Below are 27245 nucleotides of genomic sequence, written 5' to 3'. Positions count from 1 at the left end.
AACCAAAAGCTGTTTTTATCTCTAAAAGCCACAATAACGTGTAGCACTATTCATACTGCAATTCAACGTGGCGATGGCATTTATCATTTCTGTCTAAACGCTGCACTCTTCCCTGACTTGCACCAATCGGGAACCAATACAAGAGCCCAGAGAACAAAGAACTGACCTTCAGATAACTGGGTCCCCCTTCCCTGTTCCTCCCTTCTAGCCAGAAAGATCAAATCTCGAAGGTAGACTAGTATGTAATAGCTTGGAAATCTGAGCCTTACAGAGAGCTAGCAAAATCCACAGGAAAGACAAAGCAAAAACTTGGTTTCAGAAATTCCTTTCTTTCTAACCTCAATACAGCCTCCAGATTACTTGGGACATTCTCATATATGACCTCATAAGAGACAATTTTTCACTTTGAGGCATTAGACATGGTAAAGGGTCAGGCTGCAATCCAATGCAAACGGCCAAGGTAACACATGAACGTTACTTTCTAAAATACAGAAATCAAAAGAAAGAGGACTGGCCCAAGTATAACAAATGTATCTTATGACACAAATCCTTAAGCAGATCTGAAACTGTGACTCTAAATCACACAGCTTCCTTCTGTTATCTTATAAATTAAATTAATTCACCAACTATATACCGATTCCCAATTATAAGCCAGGCACTACGTTTCACGCTAGAAATCTATAGATGTAAGTTGTTTCCTTTTGTTCTGCAAGGTCCCAGTCTAGTAAGGGGTGGAGAGATATGTAGGCAGACACTCATAAGACAGTAGGGAACAACCGAGGACTCAGATCTGAGTAGGTCTAACGGACGTATGGAGCCCTGGCCTGTGACCTACCCTGGAGAGTAGGGTAGGACCTACTGAAGGAGGTGAGGCAGGAGGTATGTCAGTCAGGATGGGGAGGAGATAGGGAGGGAAAGGCATTTCTGGTAGAACTTGAGACAAAATAAAAAAGAGAAGCAGACGACACAAGGTCACTGAGCCACACGGTCTGAAGGAGACAAGAGTCTTATATTGTGAAGAATTCGGTTGGTGTAAAGCTCTAAGTCTGAATCAGACGGACCCAGTTCACAAGGGTGCTGAGCAACCTTCAATAAGCTAACTCTCCTCAGCTAACCTCAAGCCTCGGTTTTCCCAGTTGCAACGTGGCAATAATGGCACTGGCTGTACAGGGTCAATATTCTTGACTTCAGCACTATATATCCAGTGTCCCAAGACACCTCCCCACAGTCTTGACCAAACTGGAATGGCTGGTCACTTTGTGCCTGGGTTCTAGGAAATGTGCCCCATTTCTTCCTGGAAAAGGTAAAGTAACACTAAGTTTCCTTCAGCAACCTTGTCTTGTCCCTAGACAAATGGTCTCGTTTATAAAATTCTCTGATGGCTCCAAAAAGGTGGAGAGAGGACCCAGCAGCCTTGATAAACCCCTCAAAGACACAGCGCAGACCAGTGAGATGTTTCAGGGACACACTAGGAGGGACACAGGACTTGCTCAGACAGCTTGTAGGACGCTCAGAGTATGGGGGCAAGGCCTGAAATCTCAGAGAAAAAGATCTCAGCTGGCAGGCGAGCTCTCCCCAACCAAGCTCAGCCAAGCTGAGCCAAGCTCAGCACCCCCTCCTTTGGTGTGAGTTTCGGTTCCATCAAAAACTTCCAGAGGTTTTGTGGGGTTAGTTGAACATTGACAGATTCTTCAAAGCCTGGAATTCACTCTGAGAGCCAAAAGCAGGCCAAGTTTCTATGGGGCTAGGATTTCCCCCAGGGAGGGTCACAGGGCTCCACCACACCTAGACTGATTAATCTACCCCTGCCCCAAGCTTCAGACAACAAGGAGACAAAAAAGAAAAATAGATCCTGAGGCTGGATCCTGATTCAACACCCCTAGCTCCATTCCCGGGAGAGTAGGAGTGGGAGTGTAAGGCAATTCCCAGCACCGGACAAAAGTCAGGCCAGAGCGGCAGTGAATTAAAAGTGATATGCAGAGCAGCTGGTGAGAGGGAGAAAAAAAAAAAAAACACAAAATCTGAGCAGGATGAAGGGCCCAGGGTTTTAACACAATGAATGACATGTGGCTGAAATCGTTTCAAAGAGAACAAAAGCTTAGGTAAATAAATAGTGTGGAAGATGAGAGCAAAAATGAATTACAGGAAATCCCACGAGGAATACACTGGCATTTTTCAAAAACTGTAGTTGAAACAACAACTCTGCTTCAGCAGAGATCAAGACTCAGCCCTCCTATTCTCCCTATGCACCTGCTCCTGATTGTCCACCTTCCTGGGACCACAGCCCCAACCAGGCTCGGCTCTCCTTCCCCTGTGCCCATCCAAGCTCCACGGAGTAATGGGTGATAGCCAGAAGGCAAGAGACTTCCAGGCACCCCGGTGACTCAGTGGATGATCTCAGGCAAATGAGCTGAGCTCCTTGATTCTCTGATAATTCATCTGTAAAAGGGGAAGTGACGACTTCAAAGTAAAAGTGTAAAAATACAACCGTAGTTAGACAGAACAGTGCTGGCACACGTTAGGCCCTGAATAATATTCTCTGCCTCCTGCGCTCAGTAGGATTCGATATGAGCCACATTCACCTAGTGCAACTCGAGGTCAAGTGCTGTCCTAGGCACTGAAGAGGAAATAATACTTAAAACAAACAAACAACACCAGCACTGTCCTCAAAGAGCTCACAGACTTGTGGGAGCCAAGGACACTAGGACACAGCAGACTGATAGCGTCTGCAACGGAAGCACCAGCCTCTGGCAGGAGGAAAGAAGTCCCCCCAGCCCGTGGGGGCCAGGGCGTTCTTCACGGAAGCCCTCTTCCCCTTTTGCCCTGACGATCTGCGTGCTCCTGCACTCCAGGTCCTGCCACAGCCTTTGTCAAAAGCCTTAGCGCTTCTTCACATCACTTTACATCATCACAACCGCTATGTCTGTAGTATCTTCCCGTGCCGGGCCCTGTTCCAAGTGCGTGACACAAATTAATTTAGTTAATCCTCACAACTGCTACTATGGTAGTTAGCCCCTACTATGTAACGAACCACTACTATGGTGCCCACCTTGGAGATCAAAACAGAGGCCCAGCAGGTTAAGTAACTGACCCCTGATCACACAGGGAGCAGCAGGTGATGGCATGGAATGTAAACTCAGTCTGGCTCCAGGAATCATGTTTTCTCCCCAACCGTGAGGCTGTAGGAATGGTACATATGATTTGGGCACACACCGGTACACGTTTCTATTGGATATATGCTGGATATCCACATTATTTTTCGTTCTCTGCTCTCTTTCAAACCTCTGAACTTCACAGGGAAGAATTTTTCAGTGATTATAAAAGTAACTCCCAGTCCACACCTCAAAGCACCTGCGGCCAAGCCCAGCCTGTGGCCAAGTCAGTGCTGGGTCCTCCGGAGCTGGCTGGAGCAGGACTCGGCAGCCTCCTTCAGGGTGGCCCAGAGGCAGTGATGCGTGAGAGGATGTGAAGCAGCTACCACTGCCTTCCAACTTTGCAATGGCCCGTGCACCATTGCAAACTACCGTGCACAACTACCATGCCAGGCCTTCCAACTTTGCAATGGCCCGTGCGCACCTGCTGTGCCATTCCCTGGGCACTGCCCCCCCCCCAAATTAGCCAGTCCTTCTCATCATCCATGTCCTCCCTCCATCCTGCCATCTGCCTGTCCACCTGCAGCCTAAACTCTGGCAGGCCAGCAGGTGTTCCCTCCTGTTTCACTCGGTGATCTTTCTACAGGGCTGTGTGGCCTTAGCTGAGGCTGTTATAACACAGCAGCATAAACGAGGTGCCTTTAACAACACACATTTCTTTGGGGCGCTTGGGTGGCTCAGACAGTTAAGCGACCGACTTCGGCTCAGGTCATGATCTCGCAGTTTGTGAGTTCGAGCCCCGCATGGGGCTCTGAGTGGACAGCTCAGAGCCTGGAGCCTGCTTCCGATTCTGTGTCTCCCCCCTCTCTCTACCCCTCCCTTGCTCATGCTCTGTGTCTCTCTGTCTCTCAATAATAAATAAATGTTAAAAAAAAAAAACAACAATACACATTACTCTCTCACAATTCATGAGGCTGGAAGTCTGACGGAGATCAGGGGGCCAGCACGGGCAGGTTCTGGCGTAGGCTCTCTGCTACCTTTACAGATGGCTGTCTTTTTAGTGTGTCCTCACAGCAGAGTAATAGTAAGCTCGCACCAAGTCTCTTCCTAGAAGGGCACTAACCCCATTCATGAAGGTTCTACCCTCACGATCTAATTATCTCCCAAAGGGCCCCGCCTCCTAACGCCATCGCATTTGTGGTTAGAATTTCAACATACAAAGTTTAGGGGGACACAGACATTCAATCCACAGCACGGTCTAAGGTAGAGACATAAAGGGCTCAGAGTCCTTGGTTAAATATACAAGAGAAAGTTTCTGTACTAACACTCCATGGAGAGAGCAGTAACTGACGATCTGATTTCAGCCGAGGAGGCTGGAATTCTAGTTAGCACGTTGGTAAGGAAAGCTTACCGTTCAAACAATATGAACAAAAGAACAATATGTTACTACCTTCATCCCCAACATGTACTGTGCACTGAAAAAGAGGATTTTTTAAGATAATTTTTCCCTTTTCTTGATGACTTCTCAGTATACCAAGGTGGAAGCAGGAACTAACTTTATTAAACAACTAACACAGGCCAGTATTGAGTTATAAGTTGCTCTTTTGTGCACCGATGTACCTTGAGTTCACGCCTATCAAGTTACTGCTGATTGCCTATTAAATATTAAACCACTCACCTCCCGAACTCCACTGCTGCTGGCCAGACTAGGTCACTCCCTGCCTGTATTCCCAGCACCTAGTGCAAGGCTGCATGATGCCAATGCTTAATACCTTTCCCTTTGCAATTTTTAATAAACTTTATCAATGAAGTATAACATGCATTAAAAGGCCACACATTTTACATATACACTTCAGTGAATTCTCACAAAGTAAACACACCTACCCAGATCAGGAAATAATTCCCTTCATGCCCTTTTCCAGACACCACACCCGCAAAGAAAACCACTATCTGGATGTCTAGACCATAGGATTTCCCTGATTTTTAATTTTTAAACCATTCCGTATGTTTTCTTTGTGCGAGCCTGTCATCCGTGTTTGTGAGATTCAACCCAGTTGCTGCATGCAGCGATCTATGTATGTTTTTATCGCTGAGCGAGATTCCACTGCATGAATATATCAACCATTTATGTATTCATTCCATGATTGATGGACATTCAAAGTCTGTTTCCAGTTTTTGGCTATTACAAATAATGGCGTTCTCTGTATTCTTGTTGCATGCTTTGGTGGGGGGGGGGGGTACACACTACTCTTGGAGAGATGTATAAGCAGGACTGCTGAATCAGCACGTGGGGAGACATTGCCAAACTCCTTCCAGGGCTGTGTACCAACTCCTCATCCCGTCGTAGTGCTTCAGTACCTCAGCTTCATCATATCCCCAACAACACTTGGTATTCTCAATCTGCTTAATTTTAGCCAGTGTGGTGGGAGTACAGAGGCATCATATTGTACTTTTAATTTGGACTCTCCTAATGACTAGTGAGGTTGGGAAACTCTTCCTATTTTATTGTTCATTTTCATATAATTTTTTCTGCTAAGATAGCCCAATCATTTTTACCATTTTCCTATCAGCATGGCTATGGTTTTTGTTTGTTTGTTTGTTCTTACTAATTTATGGAAATTCTTTGTATACTCTGGATACAGGTCCTTTGTTATATGTCTTGCAAATAGCATCTTTCATTCCGTGGTTCCCATTTCCACTCTTTCATGGCATCTTTTGATGAAAACAATTTCCTAATTTTAATGTAGTCCAATGTATCAACCCTTTCCCTTTATGGATGTGCTTATATTGATGTCCTACTAAGGAAATATCTACTTATCAGGGAGTCTGGGTGGCTCAGTCAGTTGGGCATCCGACTTCCGCTCAGGTCATGATCTCACTGCTCATGAGTTCAAGACCCGCATCGGGTTCTGAGCTGACAGCTCAGAGCCTGGAGCCTGCTTCCAGTTCTGTGTCTCCCTCTCTCTCTCTCTGTCCCTCTCCCGCTCATGCTCTCTTTCTCTCAAAAATAAACATTAAAAAAAAATCTACTTATCATAAAGTCATGAAGATCTTCTCCTAAATATTGTCTTTTAGAAACTTTGTATTTTACATTTCTTCTTTTTCTTTTAAAGTTTATTTATTTTGAAAGAGAGAACATGAGTGAAGGAAGGTCAATAAGAGAGGGAGAGGGACAGAATCCCAAGCAGGCCTTGCACTGTCAGCACGGAGCCCAACGTGGGACTCGAACTCATGAACCATGAAATCATGAACTGACCCAAAACTAAGAATTGGATGCTTAACCAACTGAGCCACCTAGGCGCCCTTACATTTCATGTTAGGCCTATAATCCATTTGGAATTTCTTTTCATGTACAGGCTAAGAGTGAAAATCCAATTTTTCTCATATTGATATCCAATTAACACACCCACCATCTTTTATCACTGTTCATCAGCCTCTTTTTGTTTAATTTCTTAATCTTTCCGTCTCTTCCATTCCTACTGGTTCTGTCTTGGCCTCAGCCTTCAACGTCTCTTACCCTCAGTGCTGTCTTATCCCCTGCCATTAACTTCGTGATCTCCAAAGTGTCTACCTAAAAGCTATTACCTTAAGGATAAAAACCCAAACTCTTGAAAGTGGCATTCAGGTCCTTGAAAACCTGCCCCACACATATCTTTCCACACATCCGTTTCCACATGCAGACCACACAATAGCTATGCTCAGTACTGTGCAGCCAAAACAGGTATTCTCCTGCTTCTGGACTTTAGTACGTGCTGTCCCCTTCTGCCTCCCTCTCCCCTCTTCCCCTTCTCCCTGACTGCCCACACCCACTTTATCCAACTGATAAACTCCTTTTACTCTCTCCTGTTCATCTTTCAAGTGTCAAATCAGTACCATTTTTTGAAGAAGAAATCTTCCTTATCCACTCAGGCAAAGTGAGTTTAAGACTCCTGCAATAAGCCACACATGCTTCTATCAACTTCCTTCACCGCATTTTGACAGTTTACTTGTCCATTTCTACAATTAGAATGTGATCTCCTTGAGAGTATGGAGTTAGATTTGTTCACATGTGTATCTCTAGTTCTTGCACAGTGCCTGGCACTTAGTGAGGATATGTTACCTGTTGTTGAAGGTCAAAGAAAGGAATATTTCTTTTTCACAGCCACAGTATTTTTTTTTTAATTTTTTTTTTCAACGTTTATTTATTTTTGGGACAGAGAGAGACAGAGCATGAATGGGGGAGGGGCAGAGAGAGAGAGGGAGACACAGAATCGGAAACAGGCTCCAGGCTCCGAGCCATCAGCCCAGAGCCCGACGCGGGGCTCGAACTCACGGACCGCGAGATCGTGACCTGGCTGAAGTCGGACGCTTAACCGACTGCGCCACCCAGGCGCCCCACACAGCCACAGTATTTACAGCAAATCTGCTGTACTTTACCAAAATTCTAAGTCAACAGTGCTGGGTGAGAGCCTGAGAAATGGTCCTTGGACTTTCCTACAGTGCATGAACTCTCTGACAAGTGTTTTCTCAGCTTTTGGAGGTCTTCTGTTTTGGTTATTTAACTCTACATAGCTCTGCTTGAAGTGGATGAGTCTAACTGGATATCTCCACTGAAGATAAGGGACTTGAATGAATGCCTGGCTTAGAAACTGGATGAATTAGTGACTGACTTGAAATTAACAAGTTATTTATCATCTTCTTCCAAATATGAGACGGAACATTTCAAATAAAGAAGTCACTTCCATGTGTTTAATTTAGCAATAGCTAGAAGGTACATAGAGAGAATCTAACATTTTAAATAACTCTTCCCTAACCAATAAGTTTAGAAAAAAAGAAAAGTTGTCAAATTCCCTGTCCTCCTTTCGCATTCCTATTCCAGGGTACTCCTCCACTATTCTTCCCTCTCCCCAAACTACTGTGTAGAGAATTATATAAAGCTCTGCAGAAATGAGTCTCTTGCTTAAAACCCCCCTTCAATGGCTTGCAACTGCCTGGGGGACGGGGAGAAGTACAAATTTCTCAACATGGCGCTCAAGGGCTGCCAATCTGTGCCTTTATTTGATCCTTACAGCCCCGTATTTCAGGAACCCCTTAGAGACATAACAGGTTTGGGCCAAACTGTAAAGCTTATCATGTCCCAACCCCATGTGCCCTAACTTACATTATTCTCTCCATTCAGAATACTCTACATTTCATCACTTCCAATGGAGAAAACACCTATTATGTTCTGCTCAGTTCAAAGCGACCCTTCTGTGAAAATAAAGGAAGCGGCCATTTAAAATGGAGTGGGGCAGCCCTCCCCCTGAAGGGGGAGCTCTCACACACGGGCCACTGGCTGCAGCCGGCATCACCAGCAGAAAGAAGGAAGATGAAGGTAAGAATTATCTTGGAAGGGAAGATATTTTTCACATAGGAATTCCATCTCCTGCTTTTAAGAAAAAGAAGGGAGATCCCTTCCTGCCCCAGCAACCACACACTTACCCTTGTTTACAGTCAATGAGAAACCGCCACACCTCGAACTCTGGTTCTCCAGTGAGCTTTTGTTCAAAACACACCCCCCAAAACCCTCCCTCCTGTTACAAACACAAGCCCCTCTCCTTTGTTCTCCAGACTTGTCAATGGTTCGCCATAGTTTTCCCATCCCAATGTGCAACTCCTCTGCTGTTCCAGAGTAAACTCAGGCTGCGAGTGACATAACTGGCTCTTTTATTTTTAAGGCTGACATCTCCCGCTTCCCTCAAGGCCCGTGGCAGGCTGATACTCAGGGGGTTATCGTGACTAGTTGTGTGACCCAGAGCAAGCTGCTGGAGTAGACATGACAATTAGACACTTGGATAAGCCAGCATTTATGTCAAACTGAAGTCGTTCAACGAATACCAGTGTCTTTGCCCTTCCCCCGCCTGTTTCAACTGCAAGAGGCTTCTCCCTTTTTCAAATTCCTATGCAACTTGGTCCACATGTTATCTCCATCTTGGTAAATCGCTGTCTTCGCCACGGTAACTAGTACAGCACTCAGCATGTTGTTTATAAACAAACCCATTAACTAATGTATATAATCACCCATTTACTGAGTTAACTGCTGGGGTCTTAAGTTACACAGATGAATACGACCAGATTCCGTGGCTCACAAGAAGCTCACAGTCTATTTGGGGGAGACAGTAATGTAATCGTCTATTTAAGTGTTTCCATGTTATTGTCTATGTGGTACCTGTAATGACAGAGACAGGCACAAGGGAAAAGGCAATAGGCCACATGCATTAGGCTGGACAACAACAGCGTCACCCAACAGTAGAGCAGACAATGTACGAACCAGAGCCACATTAGTCGGGCATATTAAATATATTTCACAGAATTGAATTGTGTGGGTTTTTCTTTACAACTCTGAGCTGTGAGAGTCCTGAATATAGAAGGCGAGTCGTTTTCACTCCTATTACTGACACTGGTGGGAGAGTCCCGACCCCTCCAGGCTTCACAGTGGTGAGTCACGGGCTGGTACCTTTTAACTCCCTAGGCTAAATTCAGCCCAGGGACCTGCAGCAAAACAGATCAATAATCCAACACATTCTACTTAAACGAAACATAAGGGCCGAGGCTTGTGCTAGACCTGTGCATGTGATTCAAAGATTTTCCATGTTTTCTATTTTTTGAAAATTTTTAATAATACTGCCTATGGCTAACTCAGTTAACACAGGCTTGGGTGACGCTATGCAAGGTAAGACAAGAGAGAGGTGGAGTCAGACAGACCAAGGTTCTCAAAATTCCACCAGACTAGCTGCCAGAGTCTAGGTAAGTCTCATCTCTCCCTTTACATGGCAGTGGTAAGAACATGCACAGCCGAGAGCTTGTGTCCACACCAAGCACTTGCCTCTATGAACACTTAGGTAGTGCCCAGCTTGTAGTGGGCACGCCAGATCGAAGAGCTCTTCAATGCTCTGCTTTTGAAACAAAAATTTTTAAATGTACTCTTTCAATTAGCCTGGATTTAATTTTGTTCTTCCTGGACTACAGACAGAAAAGTTTTGACTGTGACCAAACGGAGGTGAGGCTGCCCCTCATGCCGTCTTTTAGATCCCAGCGGTAAAGCCTGTCGGGCTCATGGGAGGATACAGTCCCCCCAGGGGAGTCTGCTGAGCTAACTCAGTAGTGGTGGTGGTTGTGGGGAAATCTGTACCCTTGCTAGTTCCTCGGGTGACTATGCATACTCAGCTTGAAAACCACTACAGTAAATAAATAAGGACAGAAGTCAGATAGTTTTTAAAAACACCTACACATCATTCTAAGTTTAAACTCAAAGACTTTTGCTTTGGATTCACTGCACTGTGAATTCAGTTTACTACGAATGATGGGAAATAATCTGAATAACCCATTCTTCCGTGTCACTCCCCCATCTATTTTCCATTCTCTGTCTCCCGTAAGCAGTATTTTCTAACTAAAATGGGAACAGAGAAACCATGTGGGAACACGTGTCTTGCCACCAACAAAATGAGAGTGGAACACTTAGAAGTGTGGGCACAGAATTCCTTAAGGGCTCCAGGAGAATTCCCACCGGCTCAGACTACAGTGAATGCGGGTGAACCATGCGCACTCTGTTTGGACATGAAGCAAGGGAAGAGACAACAATGTGAAGAGAAAGGAGTCGAGATAAAATTCCCTGCACAAAAGACAGTGGCAGAGATGAGAGGAGGTAGGAGACAGCGAAAAGTAGCATTGCCTGGTCTCGGACCCAGTGGATGAGGAACAATCACCTTGAGAGGGAGAAGTCAGAGATGGCGAACACGGTTTCCCTTCCAGCCACAATTCTGCAGGTTGGGTGAAGAGAAGTTGTTAACAGTGGAGTTGTTAACAGTGTAGTGGGCTTGCCCTGGCAGGGAGTGGGTCTTTCCTGAATCCCCAGAGCCTGGAAAAATATATGCCTGCTTAATTCTATTGACGTGAGCTTTTGCTTTAAGCTTCAAATGAGACGGTATCTTTTTTTACTGGTTTTACTGTTCTTTTGGAGTATCATCCACTGGTATTAAAAATCATAGCTGCACTCCCAAAGGCAAACTCTTGCTGTAGGACACTTGACATAGTTTTCACATGACAATCAGTGCTGAGGAAGCTATTTGAGTAGATAGGGTTGATCCAACTTAATTTTAGCATCCCAACTCCTCGGCTTGGAATTCAAGGACTTTTACAATGGAGTTTCTGACCGGGAAGGGCCAACACTGGATGGGCACTCACCATGTGTCAAGAGAAGCCCTCTATGCAACCACCCAAGGAGGCGCCATATGACTCGCGTTCACAGAAGAGAAGGCTGAGACACAGGGAAGTGGTCTGCTAATAAGTGGCAACCTGGGACCTCCAGAGTCCACACCCTGCCGCACGGCTTCTGTCTTCCACACTAGGTGCTGGACTCCTCCAGACAAAGGACTGAGTCCTCAGCACCTTGATATGCCCCATGCCCAGTGCAATAACTGAGACCAAGGGTGGGCCTAACATATATTTGCTCATTGAATTCGTCTCTACCTTCTTTCTTATACTATGAAATGTTCTCTCACTTCACTGAGGTCTGTGTCCCCAAATGTCGTCTCTCTGGACTCAACTTTTCAGAACTCTCTGTACTGGTAGCAACACCTGACACTTTCCATTGCTTCGTATAAACCTTTCCTTCATAACACTTGGCAATGCCTGATACATACATATGCATGCCTATACACATACACACACACACACACACACACACACTCAAAGTAAACACACATATAAGGAGACACATGCACACACACGAGTACTTGTACACATACACTTACATATATGCAAACATACACCTATTCACAAGGCACACTTATGAACACATGCATAAGCACACACATGTACGCATAGGTACAATACATGTGCACAGGTGTGTGATACACGTGCATGTATATGAACACGTGTGTGTGCAGACATATGCATACATGCAGCACATACAAACACACCCATATATGTTTATATGGTGGTTTATGAACTCCCCCAAAAGAATAAAAGCTGTATGAGAGTAGGACCTTGTTTTTGTTTGCCCCTATATCCAATACACCTACAACAAGCCCTCACACATAAAAGAAGGATGTCACATATTTGTTAAATAATGGAATTGAGGCGCCTGGGCGGCTCCGTTGGTTAAGCGTCTGAGTCTTGATTTTGGCTCAGATCAAGATCTCACGGTTCGTGGGATCCAGCCCTACGTCTGGCTCTGCACTGAAAGCATGGAGCCTGCTTGGGATTCTGTCTCCCTCCCTGTTTGCCCCTCCCCTACTCACTCCTGCATGCGTGCTCCTTCTCAAATAAATAAATAAAACTTTAAAAAAAAAATAAAAGAATCTTTAAATTTCTCTTGCCCACTGCTATCATTCATAATGTGAATCTGTTGAGGTCACATTAATCACAGCTAAATATACATAGCCCCAGCAGGCATTGTTCTAAGTACTTTATAGATAATGGGTCATTTATTCCGAAAACAACTCTGTGAGGTAGGTACTATTATTTCCATTTCATAGACGGGGAAACTGAGGCACAGAGTGTCAGGTGACTTCCCGAGGTGACAAAAAAAGCAAGTGGAACCAGGATTTGAATCAGCTATGTGTTCTTAACTACTATACTGGGTTTCCTCCATATCTTTGATTTTCATGGTTTTCAGAGGCCAAATTCTTACATCAGAGTCACAGTACACAGCACAATAAGGACTAAGTTATGGAAAGTTGGAGTGGGAGCCATGTTGTGGACTGATATAACTGGAGACTACTGCGATTTTTGTATATTCCAAAAACTTCCCTTTCTTAGTTTTCTTCCAGACATCTACACTGGCCGCACAGTGCCATGAGACAAACCTCAAGATCCCCAGTGTGAGGAAATCAAAAACTTTTCCTCCCTGCTCTTCATAATGACTTATACGAATGGATGGTTAAGGGAAAACTGGAACGAGGAAGTTAACCAGACCTATGGACCAATGATAAGGAAGCAACCAGCAGCGAGATGCTACGCTGCCACTGAGGGGTGATGGCTGGAGATGTGTGTTTCCTCCCCAGCAGCTGCCGATGAGCAAGCCCTAAAGTAAACAGTGGTGCTCAGAAATGTTCCATGGATGTGGAGCACCGGGTGTTCAGTCCCTGTGCCATGAAAAACAGTGGACCCTCGGGGTAAGCCTACTCTTGCCCCAGTGACGCAAGTGCAGTATTAGACTCTGGGCCCCCAAACACTTTTCTAGCAATCTTCTGCCTTAGAATTTGGACTGTCCTCCTAACAGGTGGCTGGCAGGATCAGAACCTGGCTCTGGCTCTTCAGTGTGATCTTGTTTTGTTCCCAAGCCCAGCAAAGGAAACCAGCAACTTCTCTTTTCAGTCATATATGAGTACGCGGGATGAACAAACGGTAGCTTCCGAAAACCAGATAAACTCCTGAAGCTAATGAGTTGGTAAAGATCTGCTCGTCTTCGGGGGCTCTGAGCACAGGAACTCTTGCTGGGTCATGACATTCTGCTCTGTTTACTAGGTAGTACTTGTTTGATGCAAAGACTGCACCAAGCCAATGTGAAGTCATGGGAAGAAACCCACAGATCAGGGTTTGAGTCTCAGATCCAACCCTTCCGATCCTGTAACCTTGGGCAAATCCCTTCATTCCAAGTGACCATTTGCTCAATGATTAAAGGAGGTAAAAATACCAGGTGGTAGTTTGAAACTGGAAAGTTACCACACAGACGAAATTCATACCAACATTCATTTTAACACGAATCACCAAAACTAACCAGCAAAACTGATCAACAATATTCATATGCCCTTTAATATTACTGATCCCTCCATGATGCAGTCAAAAAATGGCTAGGCTGCTCCTATAAGCCTGGTCTTATTCCCCATGACTGATGGAGCCCTAGAAACCTGTGCAGCTTTAAGTATTCATTATGAAGTCATTTCCCTACTCTGGGCCTCGACTTTCTCAACCACAAAATGGATCCAGAAACACACCTGTCTGGAAGAATGTGAAACAGAAGCTCTATCTTTTGTTATAGATACATATGTTGGCGTGAGTGTAGGCTCACATAAGGAAGCCAGGGCAGGTAGGAGAAAGCTCACAGTCCAAGAAAGCCTTGGACCTAGAACCCTACTCTATCATTTGTTAAAACGTCACCTTGAGCAAGTTATTGCACTTTGATTTCCCGATGCTACATTTGGAAAACAATGGCAGCTCCCAGCAAGGCTGGGATGTGATGGCAAAACAAAGCAACCTGCTCATAGGTGGCTTAGAACAAGTTTACTTATTTAACAGTCACCGGTAGCACGGACAGTAGCATTACGTGGGATACAACGTATAAGATGGAATACACACATATACCACAATACATATACATGAGTATAGCCAAGCATATGTATACACATGCAATGTGGACACAACTGTATATGTATATGTACACACAACACACATAAACTGGGCGAATATGCCCATTCTTTTCCTGGCCTGGTTAAGTCTGGTTTTACTCCCTACAACCGATACAGTCCCTGACACCTGGAATCATTCCCTTTTCCTAATTTGGAGACTGTGTGGCCAAACAGGGCAAGAGGCACTGGCAGATGAATTAGGAGGCCCAGTTTCTAACCTCAACTCTGACAGTAACTTGTCGGGGTAACCTTGGATGACTCACTGGTTTTCTGGGCTTCTGTTTGCTCATCTGCAAATTGAAGAATTTGATGTAGAGGATCTTTGAGTAACCTTTCAGCTCAAAGCCTATATAATCACCCATTATCCAGAGGAGTGTGGACGTCAAAGTAAAGACGTTACCATTTCAGCACAGGCTGACGGCTGTACCTCCTGAGTTCCAAGGCACAAGGTGGGTAGGATGGGCTGAGTTGGCTGTGGCCCCAAGGCCCCATAATCCCCCTCACTTTCTGACCACGGAGGAAAAGGCTGGTCTCCCAGCTAAGACCAGTGCTTCGCAGTCCAGAGAACACAGCGCTCCAAGAGAGCCTCGAGGCCTGGGGACAGGAAACCCAAAACTACTATCCCCCCCTCTTTCCCCTCTGCCCCTCATTGTGGCTCCTGCAGCTGCTAAGGTCCGAGGCAGCAGTGGTTCTCATTAACCCAAACCTCAGCTTAAAACAATAAACTCGAACTCATATTACCAACTTCCTCCTCCATCCTCTGATTCACATCCAGGAACTCCCAGAGCTGCCCCTGCTCTGTGTGCTCAATGACACTGCTTTTCTCCTTCCAGATTCCCCAGCATGACTGTATCTGCTCATCCTTCCCCCTCCATGTCTTACAGACCGGCTGCCTCGCTGGATCCACCTGGATATGCTCCCTCCTGCCTGGCTCTGGGCCCGAGCCTGGCCTGGCTCCTCAACAGCGCCGGTTTGGTCTGATTCGTCTACTTGGCAGACGCACATCACCACTGCTTCTGACCCTGTGTGCCCAGTGCCGACTCGTCCCGCAGGCTGTCGCCTCTGGGTACCGGGAGACACCTTCTGCCTCATAACCAGCTTCCCGGGTCCTGCCTGATGTTCAGACTCAGAATCCATGGTGCGGTAGGGCCTGGGAATAGGTTTGTTTGTTTTCTAAAGATTCCCCACTCAGATTTAGCCATCTCTGTTTAACTTTTCAAAATCCTCTCAGTTCTTATAGTAATCAATTCACTGATTTACTGAGGACTGACTGACTGACACTGTGGGTCCTATACCAGATGACGGGCATTGGAAGGTGCGCGTGGTTTGGTGAGAAATCTGAAATAGATGCAAAGTGTTGCAGATGGGGAGGGATTCGGTTTTCCTAAGAGTGGGGTTAACCTTGGAGAAGTCTCTATGGGGGAAATAACGTTAAGGTTGAGTGCTGTTGCCTAAGTGGGACCGCCCAGGTGGCGAGGAGAGACCACCCCATACAGAGCCAACAGCAGGAGGAAAAAAGGCAAGGAGGCAGAACATGCATGATGTGTGGAAAGAGGGCGGGTGGCTGGTGTGGCTTGTCTCTCAGTAAGACGGATGGGGTAGCAGTCACCTTGTACCCCGTGCTCTTCACTCTTCACCTCTGTTTTCTTACCTCATAGCTGTTTTCAATTACGAGTTAACTGCACAAACTACATGTTGACAAACTACTAATATATTAGCCCCTGACTCGGGGCTGCATTTTGGCTTCCATGGAAGTAAGCTGGTGAAGAGAAATAATATCAGGGTGTTTCAGTCTAGAGCAGACCTCATCCTCTGCCTGACTGACCGGAGACCCACGGCAGGTCATTCTTTGTTGTGAGGCCGTCCTGAGTACCATAGGATGTTCAGCCACATTCCCGGTCTCCACGTGCCAGTCTGACAACCAAAATCTATCTCTAGACATGGCCCAGTGTCCCCTGGGGTAGGGGTAGGGTTAAAATCACCCCTGGTTGAGAAGCACCGGTGTAGAGAAACAGGAGAGCTTTAAGAGTCAGACTCAAGCTCAAATCTTGCCAGGACACGAGTTACATGATTATGGAAATGTTCTGCTTAGAACTGGAATTTCTTCATGTACAAGATGGGAAATAACCTCTACCTAGTAGGATTATTGGGAGGGACAAGAGATAAAGTAGGTAAAGGCAAAGGGTCAGGCCAGAGTATTTAGCACAGAGAAGGCAGTAAAAACGGTCAAAATAGTAGAGGTACTAATAAGAGTAGTGGTTCCAATATATATATATTTTTAATTAACAATGCTGATGTTGTCACTGCTGGTATTACGAGGAATAAAGCCTAAGTGAAGTTAAAAAGACACAATGAATAAATAAGTTCTACTTTGCCGAGAAGCCATAATAGGGCAAGAAATGTTGTGATTCCATTAGCAGACACCACATCCTCTAGGAATCCTTTTACGGTTCTTCAAGTCTCAATTCGAGGTATAATCTACATTCTTCTGAGGCTCTCCACACTTGGTACATATAACTATCATTGTTTATTTAATGTTTATTTTCTCTACTAGACCATAGATTCCCACAGGTCCAATTCTCTCTCATATCCACCTGATGCTCCCATCAACTAGCAGTTGGTCATCAATAAAAATTTATTAAAATACTTTTTTTAATATTGGTTATTTGCTCAAATGGCATTTTTAAGGGTCAAATTCAAAGGATCCCCTTTTAATAGATACACCATTCCATAGAGCACAGTAATTAGAATGTGAACTCTAGTGGGTGCCTAGGAGGCTCAGTTGGTTAAGCATCCAACTCTTGATTTTGACTCAGGTCATGATCTCACAGTTGATGAGACTGAGCCCTGCACTGGGCTCTGTACTAAAAGCACGAAGCCTGCTTGGGATTCTCTCTCCTTCTCTCTCTCTGCCCCTCCCCGGCTCATGCTCGGTCTGTCTCTCTCTCACAAAATAAATAAACTTTAAAACGAAAAGAATGTGAGCTCTGGAATCAGAAGGAGTAGATTTAAATGATTTACCACTTATTGTGTGGCTCTGGGTAAGTCAGGTAGTCTCTGTGAGCCTCACTGTTTTATTTGATAAATGGGAACACAATAGTAGTATATATATATAAAGTGGCTTTGAGAATCAGTGCTGCTTCTAGACCACTGACAATGGTATTATAGCTCACTGGAATAAACTAGAACTGCTACAGGAGGGCATGCATCAGAAACTCTTTTTGTAAGGCTACGTAAACCAATTCTTCTGCTATTGAAAAAAAGCAAGAAGGGAAGAAAGGGAAGGAAGGAAGGAGGGAGGGCGGGAGGGATTCAAATGTCCTCATTTTGGTTTGACTCTGCAACTCCGATGAACAATTTATGCCAACTCAACACCTGGCAAAAAATCCAGTATCTGGAAACAAAGAGCAATGCTAAACCTAGGCACAGAGTCTGCTAACATGATGGGATACAAATGATACCAATTTCCACAGGGAGTGCTCAAACCAAACTCTCTTGCTTCATGGAGAACCGAGCCTGGTACGCCTACCATGTAGGGATAATTGCGTCTGTAATGAGAAGTTATGCTCTCTCTCAGTTGTAACATCCATCCCTCAGGGAGGAAAAAAACCACTCATTTATTCACTCACTCATTCACTAAACATGCATGTGTTAGGGGTCCTCCATATGCAAAGCACTGTGCAGGTTGCTGGGATATATGGATGAAGTGACACAGTATTTTCTCTCAAAGAGCTTACAACTGGTGAATGAGAGCAAGCTGTACACATAAAACTGGGTGACACATGCAGTAAAATGGAAGCAAGTCCAAGATACACAGGGGAAGAGGAAGGAATGCTTAAGTCAGCTAGAGGGAGTCAGGGAAGGCTCCTAGAGGAGGTGAATCAACCGGATTCAAGATCTGAGGGATAATCAGAAGTTTGTGTGATACACAGAACAACTGAGAGAAGGGAGCCTGAGACAGAAATCGGCTTGTTATTGCCTTTCAGGACAGCTGGGGTGCTGGAGCCAAGAACAGACCTGGAACAAAGTTAATACTATTTTTATAAGCTAGAAAAATATCAGCAGCAGGAGCCCTGGCCAGAACCACCCCCGCAAAGAGCAAACAAAGCTAGTCCTATCTTCTGGCTGTCTGCTGCAGAACTTACTAACCAGCACCTTAAGAACAAAATGTTCTTTAATCTTTGATTTTTATTCCCACAAAGTCCTTCCTCCTCTTTTTCCAGAACTGGAAAAAGCAGGGGTTGAGTGTTACTTGCCTCTTTGATCTTCATCCTCCTGTCCCAGGCTCCCTTGAGAATGAGAGCCCAGGGAGATTTCTCCAAAGCAGAGGGCTGACCCCTCCTATCAGTCAGAACGGTGGGTCCAAGGTAGGTCATGCCGGGTCAGCCCGTGAAGGGGCCATAACTGTCGAAGCCTGTTTGAGGGAGGCTTGGATGGCCTCCAATTCTGACCTCCAAAGCTGAATTCTTAACCTGACATTCAGCAACCTCTTAACATGGAGTTCATTTACCTGTTTCTTGAGACTGCTTCTGATCTCAACCTGCACAAGATCGAAAGCATTGAATCCTGCATTCTGTTCCCAAGTGCCAGGCAAAGAGAATCAGGGCACATTCAGGGAAGGCTGACAGAATCCAGAAGTCTGAGGTTCTTTTCCAATTGCCTGTCCAAAAAGAAGACCATTGTCCTGGTACACACCTTACTACAACAGTAACTCAGAGAACTTCCAATTTAAAAGCTTTTACTTTGGTCAGGCATTGTGATTTCAGAGTGAGAAAACCAAAGAGAGAAGCCTCATTACTATGTGCCTACTATGTGCCAGCTGCTTTACCTTCGCTGCTTTTCTGCTTTACCAATGCTCTTAACAACCCTGGGGGTGGGGGGGGTGGGGGGGGCGCATTGCTATCTCTTATTGCAGAAGAGGAAACACAGGAGTGAAGAGAGATGATATTTGGCCCAAGGTACACAGGTAGAGGGAGTAAGAATTTAAGCTCACATCTTCAGACTCCACATTCAGTTCCCTTATTAGAGCATCATAACAATAGTGGTCTCCAACCAGTATTGTTAAGCAATAAACATGCAGGTCGGGAAAGAAGAGCCAGAATTTTCTCTCCGGGAGGAGTGGCACTCTGTCTGCTCTGTTCACACTATAACCCCCAGCGACTAGACCAGTAATTGGCAGGTTTGCAGGTACTCAGTATGTCTCTTCAGTGACTAGGCAGCTGGGTGCATCAATGACCTTCTCAAGACTCTCAGGCCTGCACAGGGCACCGGCAGGGTGAGAAACAAGAGGCAACGTTTGCTTCCAGGCCTCCTCTCTTCACCAGACATCCTAATTCTGTCATGACTGTAAGAGGAGAGGAGGACGCATAAGAAAGTATACGAAGGATAAAACTTGGTCAAAATTATGATCTTGACTGTCTTGCAGTTGCTGAGATGCCCCCCTTCCTGTGCCCTTCCAGCCACCACCAGCCCCTAAGCTCAACCCTTAAAGAATCCAAGGCCCTTATTCTACCTTTCCACGTAAAGAGCTTACTTTTGGAAAACATAAGGGAAACTCATTAACTGAAGAGTATTAAAAGCCTGAGTTAAAGCTTTGAAGGGTAAAATTCCCGTCACAGAACCATCTTTGATTTAGGAAAAGAGGGAGGTCCCTCTAATGGCCTGGATTCCTCCCCGTGGAGCTCCCACACTTTGAGTGTCTACAAATAGCAGGTACCATATGGGGCACAGCAAGTGCTGGGCAGCAGTGAAAAAGGGTGCTTTGGTTCGTCCCTTAGGGAGGTCTGGGGATCTGACAAGGAAACAGGAGTCCTGAAGCCCCTGCAAGGTGCAGGCTCTCTTTCAGCACTCAGTGGTCCAAGCCAAGTCCTTATCACCTGCCTGGGGGTGGATGGTTGAAACGAATTGAAAAAGCATGATAATTGAAAAAGCACGATGGAGAAAGCTTCCCTGGCCTCAAACATGACACAGGATATCAGGATTACAAGGGGACAGGAAAACTCCCTATCTATGTAGACCCCGAGTTCTTTCTGTGCCTGCTCAAAATCATGCCACTCCCATCAAAAGAACACATTGAAAAGGGAGAGAAACACCCTTGCCTACACTCAGTATTACCTGCCTGCCATTCCACCGACCCACAGGTACTACTGGCTGTTTATAACTTCTCAGCCATTGTGTTAGATCCTGGACACATAAAAGCGAACAAGGCAGACACATTCATAAACTGATAAGCACTACCCTGCTCCGGAAGTCCATAGACTACGTAGGGGAATCAGATACTGCTTGTTATCCTGTTGCATAAGGAAACATTAACTTCCACTCTACAGGTTAAGGCCATTTCACCTTATTCTTGTCTTAATATGACTGTATTCACTTAATAAATTTATCAGGCACTTATAGGAGCCTGATCCAGGGCTCAGCATAGGTGATACAAGAATAATAATATAATGCCCTCAAGGAGCTCAGAGTCCACTGGAAAAGAGAAGCAGATAAATGAGTAATTACAACCCAGTGTGATTATTTCTCTGGGAATACAATTATTCCAACCCAGTGTGATTATTACCCAGTGTGATTATATTACACCCCAGTGTGATTATTTCTCTGGGAATATAATCTGAGTGTTCCAAGGAAGGTTATGCAAAGAACAAAGCGTCTGCTATGAGACTTCAATTTCAAGTAGACATTAGGCAGTGGGAGAAGGAGAGGACCAATAAACCAATCTGGGAAGAGAAATACACATGCATTTATACAAACTGGATTCTGGGAGCACAAGTCCATTTAAGTATTTGAAAAATAACTCTTGGTTCTAACACAAAGTATGGAACAGAATATATTTCAAAACTCCTTTGACTATGATCCAAGGTAAGAAATTCATTTTCTTCATGGTACAGTGTCCACGTTCACTACCCATAAAATATAAACATAAGTCCCATAAAAGCAGTGTTGACCCTTACTATGTGAGATGTACTCTGATGTTTTCTACTCCAGTTGATTCCACTCTGAAAATCCAATGGTCATGACCTACCAAATTGATAGCATGAAGTCTTAGCCATAATTAAAAAAACAAAAACACTGTTAGAAAGAAAGTCTAGGGAAAAATATGACTATAGTGGAAGTGAGAGAAATTGAGAATTGAAGAGGAGAGAGGAGAGAGGAGAGAGGAGAGAGGAGGGGGGAGGGGAGGGGAGGGGAGGGGAGGGGAGGGGAGGGGAGAGAAGAGGAGAGGAGAGGAGAGGAGAGGAAAAAGAAAAGAGAAAAGAGAAAAGAGAAAAGAGAAAAGAAAAGAAAAGAAAAGAAAAGAAAAGAAAAAAAAGAGACAAGAGGGAAGAAGTGGGGGGGAAGGGAAGGGAAAGAGAAGGGGAAGGGAGGAAGGAAAAACTGTAATAAGGATGAAGAAGGGGTAAGAGTCATCAACCCCTTCCTGTAGTCCTTGTCTCCCTGCCCACCTTCCTACTAAAACTCATGGAGGAGACACGCTGGTTTGGCATAGTTTTAAATTCACTGTCCCCAAGCACCATGTCTACGACACATTGAAGTGTTCAATGGGCCTTTGAAATAATAGACGCCTGAATGCCAGATGTGAGAATTATTTAGGAGATAAAATCAAGACTGCACCCACCTAACTGGATATAGAATATAAACCAAAGTATGAAAAGAAATCCATTAGACTTGTGAGGGTTTTGGAGTGCCTTTAGAACAAACTGTACAGGTAAGTGTACCACCATCATACGTGCTAGCTGAAGTGCACACATCTCTTTCAAATTCTCCGTAAACCAAAGAACCATCCAGATATTGATTCCGGCCATTTTTTTTCTGTTATTCTGTACTGAAAAAATTAACAAGATTATAAATACTACATGTGATTAAAAGTTTGATAACTCTATCCAAATGACTAACTGTAAAAAGGCTTTTCCTGGGGCACCTGGGTCACTCAGACGGTTAAGCATCCAACTTCAGCTCAGGCCATGACCTCGCGGTTCATGGGTTCAGGCCCTGTGTCGGGTTCTGTGCTGACAGCTCGGAGCCTGGAGCCTGCTTTGGATTCTGTGTCTCCCTCTCTCTCTGCCCCTCCCTTGCTTGTGCTCTCCTGCTCTCTCACTCTCTCTCTCAAAAATAAATGTTAAAAAATTAAAAAAAAAAAAAAAAAAGACTTTTCCTTACTATACCTGTAACCACCAGCCCTTGATCCCTGCTTTAAAAACAGGAAAGGAGTGTCTTAGGTTCCAAGGAATATTCCGTTTGAACACAGTGTTGGTCATGGACACAGGGTGGGAGGTTACCTAGGCCTCCTGCGTGGGCATCAATAAGTGAGGCTGCCACCGCAATTCCAGCAGGAAGTCCAAGGTCTCTGGCTGCCTCTGGTGTGAGCCCATTTCCAAGAGAAGCTCCAGGAGGCAGTACTTGGTTTCCTGAGTAGACATGAGAAACAACAAACACCTGTCAGTTTGAAAAACACAAAAGCAAACACAGGGTTTTCTTAAGGGAACCTCTCTGCTCCCGCCCCTGTCTTCTGCATTTTCTCAACCTCATGAAGATAAAAACCATGCACCCACAAAGAGTCCCTTTGCTCCTTTGGTGACTTAGGTGTATGTCCTTGGTTCCCGTGGGTCACGCTCTGGGGTACTTTACAAAATCAAGAGCTCTAAGGTACCTTTCAAATTGGAGAAAGATTCCATTCACGGGAAATTCCAAAGATATAAACACAGTGGCCTCTTAAAGACCAGTTAAAACAGTCAAACTGTTCCAAACGGGCTTCCTAACACAGCAGCAGCCCTAACAGCATACCTTACGCACACACACACATCCATACACAGTCCTGGGTTAACATATATTCCTAAGGAAGTTGAGAACCTTTACTTGTGTAGTTGCTTCCTGTCAGAGGATAAGGGAGGGAATTATTTTGTTCCAATAAAAAAAAAATCTCTTCAAAGTTTTTCTCAGTTGGAAACGAGAGCCCAGTCTAAACCTTGCAAACTTAACAAGGCTGCTACTTGCACAACCACAGAATACAATCTGAATGGTGTTCTTTGGAGTTGTGCAATGCAGCGACCCTGATATTTCAAGTGACCTTGAATTCCTGCAGTCAGTCAGGCCTTCAGTTAAGAATTTATTGATTGTCTTGCTTTGTGTGGGCGCTGTGGTGCTGTAAAAGGCAGTCCTTGCCCCCAACCTAGTTAGGGAGATGAGATCAGGACACAAGGAGCCATGTAAATCAGAACAGAATGAAGAAATCCATCTGTTCTCAGGTGTTTAGCAGAGGCTGAGTCCTCCCCCTCCCCTTGTCAAGAAATTCATAATTAGTGTTTGTGCACCGCAAGGAGGGGATCGGGGGAGATCCACATATATGCTAAGATCTCTCTGAGCTCCAAGATTCTAAGATTCTGAATGTGTGCTCAGTAATTTGCTTGATGCTAAGATACCTACCACTTGTTCGTTGTTCCACAGAGCCCCAGGGCTAGGCTGAGGTGCTGCAGGACTTTTGGGGTGAAGGGGAAGGTGGGGGTTGAGGGAGGCAGGGGGTGAATGGCTCACCAATCTCCTCTAATTGGAAACAAAAAACCCTCCACAACACCATTTTTATCCATTTTAGGTAACGAGCTTCATCTATAAATGAATTTGGAAAAAAAAGAAAAAGTCTGCTAAGAAAATCAAGAGGAAGAAGACTGCAACCGTTGCAATGCATCCTGGAGCTTCACTGTCCAATTTGGTAGCCGCTTGGCATGTGTGGACTAAACGCTTGAACTGCGGGCTGGAAGAACTCAAGGACCTTAATTTTCCACTTACTTTCATTTTAATTCATTTCAATTTAAAAACTGACACTCAAGTCAGCTACTGAAAAACTTCTTAAGGATGTTTGAAACCACTGTGGCGTGCAAATCTACTTTTTGAACGTTAACTGAGGACATCTAAATCAAATATTTACAATGAAGTTTTAGTGTATGTATTGGGAGGTACTAAGCAGAAAATATGCATCAGATGTCAAAAACTTTGTATGGAAAAAATAAATGTAAAATATTCTTAACTTTTATATCAAATGCATGTTGGAATCCTATTTTGGACATATTAGATTATATTACATTGAAATTAATTTCACCTATTGCCTTTTACTTTAATGTGGCTACTAAAAAATTTTAAACTGTGTATGTGGCTCATATTATATTTCTATAGGAGAGCCCTGGTCTGGAAGACAAAATCAAGATGCTCCAATGTTGGGGCAGAGAGAAGGGAGAGCTTCTAGCCTGCTTTGAATACCTAAGCCAGCAGAATCCTAAAGGAGAGTGGTGCCCTTCAAGGTAGACAATCTGTCTCTGGACACGATGTGGAGTATGTCACTGTATCTAGGATCTAGCACATAAAAGACAGCATTTGCCTTTACGGAGCATTTCTGTGAGAGGGACAGTGCTAAGGATCTGCTATGCATTTTCTCAGTTCATTGTCACATAATGCCATGTGAAGGATACTATTACTGTCCCCATTGCACAGATGGATGGGGAAAGTCAGGTTTATGAAGGGAAGGTAAGTTCCTTAGAGTCATACAGCTTAAATGTTGGGAGTACAGGCCATAGATTCCACTCCAACCGATGCAAACCTGTGCTCTTATTGGTTAAATTACATATTGGTGGATCTGTTTTTAAAAATTTCAAGTGAAGAAAACCAGAGAAGAAATGACTAAAGAAACAAGAGAAAACAAATTTTTTAAAAAATGTTTAATGTTTATTTATTTTTAAGAGAGAGAGAGAGAATGCAAGCAGGGGAGGGCAGAGAGAGGAAGACACAGAAACCAAGGCAGGCTCCAGACCATGAGGCGCCTGCATAGATCCCCACGCGGGGCCTCTAACTCACGAGCTATAAGATCATGACCCGAACCGAAGTCAGACATTTAACAGACTGACCCACCCAGGCACTCCAAGAGAAGTATTTTTAGAACAAACATTATGTAGGCTTAAAAAGTAGCATCATTTGGGGGCTCCTGGGTGGCTCAGTTGGTTAGGCATCTGACTTTAGCTCAGGTCACGATTTCATGGTCTGTGGGTTCAACTTCCGTGTCGGGCTCTGTGCTGACAGCTCAGAACCTGGAGCCTGCTTCCGATTCTTTTTTTTTTTTTTTTTTAATTTTTTTTAACATTTATTTATTTTTGAGACAGAGAGAGACAGAGCATGAACAGGGGAGGGTCAGAGAGAGGGAGACACAGAATCCGAAACAGGCTCCAGGCTCTGAGCTGTCAGCACAGAGCCCGACACGGGGCTTGAACTCACTGACTGCGAGATCATGACCTGAGCCGAAGTCGGCCGCTTAACCGACTGAGCCACCCAGGCGCCCCCTGCTTCCGATTCTGTGTCTCCCTCTCTCTCTGCCTCTCCTCCACTCATGCTCTCTCTTGCTCTCAAAAATAAAACATTAAAAAAAAAAAAAAAAGTAGCATCATTTGGAAGTCATGCTCACCACCTTCAGATTTTTTTTAAGGGTTAATTTTGATAGGAAAGTAAAAATGGGAATGGTTTCACCTTCTTCCCGATCTTCACAAACATAAAGGCCATGATTTTCATGAAAAAAAAGGTTCTGGACAGAAGGAGAATTAGCAAGATGGGGAACTCTTGTAAATCTTCTGGGCAGCAGGTTAGAAAGAACCCTGGGCTGGCCAGGTACAGGGGAGTCCAGGGTTTGCAGCCAGATCTAGGTTCAAATCATATGCCGGTGGACCACAGGTAGATTTCTCAGCACAGGCAGCATCTTGAGCAAAGGCCAAGAAACATGGGAGACTGCCAAAAAGGCTGAGTAAAGTGGAACAGAACCCTGGCTGGGACCCAGCAGGGGGCGGAAGGAGCAGATAAGGTTGGAGATGGAAGCGGGGACAAAACAGACACTGTAATCCAGACTCAGGTGTCTGAACTTCATCATGAAGATCACGGAGGGCCCCTGGAGGAACAGTAAGCCAGGCAGTGAGGCGACTGGATTTAAGCATTGCTACAGATCTCTTGGGCAGCATGGCAGAAGACAGAAAGGGGTTAGGGAGAACAGTTGTGAAGCTATTTCAGGAAGAGAGAAGATATGAACCTTCATCAAGGTATGGGCAAGAGAGTCGCAGGGACAGGCATGTGCAACAGAAGAGATTCTGTGAAGCAGCAAGTTACAGGTCATGGCATTTGCCTGGATATGGGAAATATGGCTGATAGGGAGACGCCACGGCTTGGATCCCTGTTAAGGACAGACTTGCAGCCCAGTAAGGGCAGTAAGGGCAGCAGACAGCTTCCAGGTGCCAGCTCCTTCAGGCTGCTGTGCCAAAGTGATGCCTTTCCCAGGACAGCCGCACCTGATGACTTAGCAGAGACAGAGCAGAGGGATTGTGATGGCACCACTCACTCCAGAGCACTCTGCTGGGCTGGGCAAGGGGCATGGGACTATATCACGGCTCAATTTCTCCCTCTGCCTCATCCCCCTCTCCTCACCTTCTTATCACAGATGGCAACCCCTAATAATTTGAGAGAGACCCTCAAACCTGTCTCAGCATCTGCTGCCGGAGAACCCAACCGGGGGCAGTAGGCCAGGCCTTCTCTCCAGCCCACTGGTCCAGGCATGAAAATAAATATGCACAAAGCTTAACATCCTCCTTTGAACTGGAACACAGCCTTCAGGAATAGTCCATCTGGGCCCAAAGCAGGAAGAACTTTTGTTTATTTAGAGACCGAAAACAAACAGCTTGGCGTAAGAGAAGATGATGGAAAAGGTGGGAATCTCTGAGAAATCACCCCATCAGATCACGCTTTAGGCTTACCAGCCAGGGTT

The 27245-nt window shown here is 45.0% G+C and overlaps 1 protein-coding gene across 13 annotated transcripts in view; it reads right to left on the bottom strand.

The window, feature by feature from the left end:
* FGGY (FGGY carbohydrate kinase domain containing) overlaps positions 1-27245 on the bottom strand; it is a 417073-nt gene that overhangs the window by 195589 nt on the left and 194239 nt on the right. For all 13 annotated transcript variants that reach the window (XR_003970648.1, XR_003970649.1, XR_003970647.1 and 10 more), the window contains one exon: positions 22741-22869. Coding sequence is in view for 10 of the 13 variants with exons in the window: in XM_030323871.1 (XP_030179731.1) it covers positions 22741-22869 (129 nt within the window). In the remaining 3 variants the exon portion in view is untranslated. The remainder of the gene's footprint in view (positions 1-22740; positions 22870-27245) is intronic.

The sequence above is a fragment of the Lynx canadensis genome, chromosome C1 (assembly GCF_007474595.2).
Source record: "Lynx canadensis isolate LIC74 chromosome C1, mLynCan4.pri.v2, whole genome shotgun sequence".
NCBI lineage: Eukaryota > Metazoa > Chordata > Mammalia > Carnivora > Felidae > Lynx > Lynx canadensis.
The sequence above is the reverse complement of the archived record's forward strand: the minus strand, read 5'-3'. Positions and strand labels throughout refer to the sequence as shown.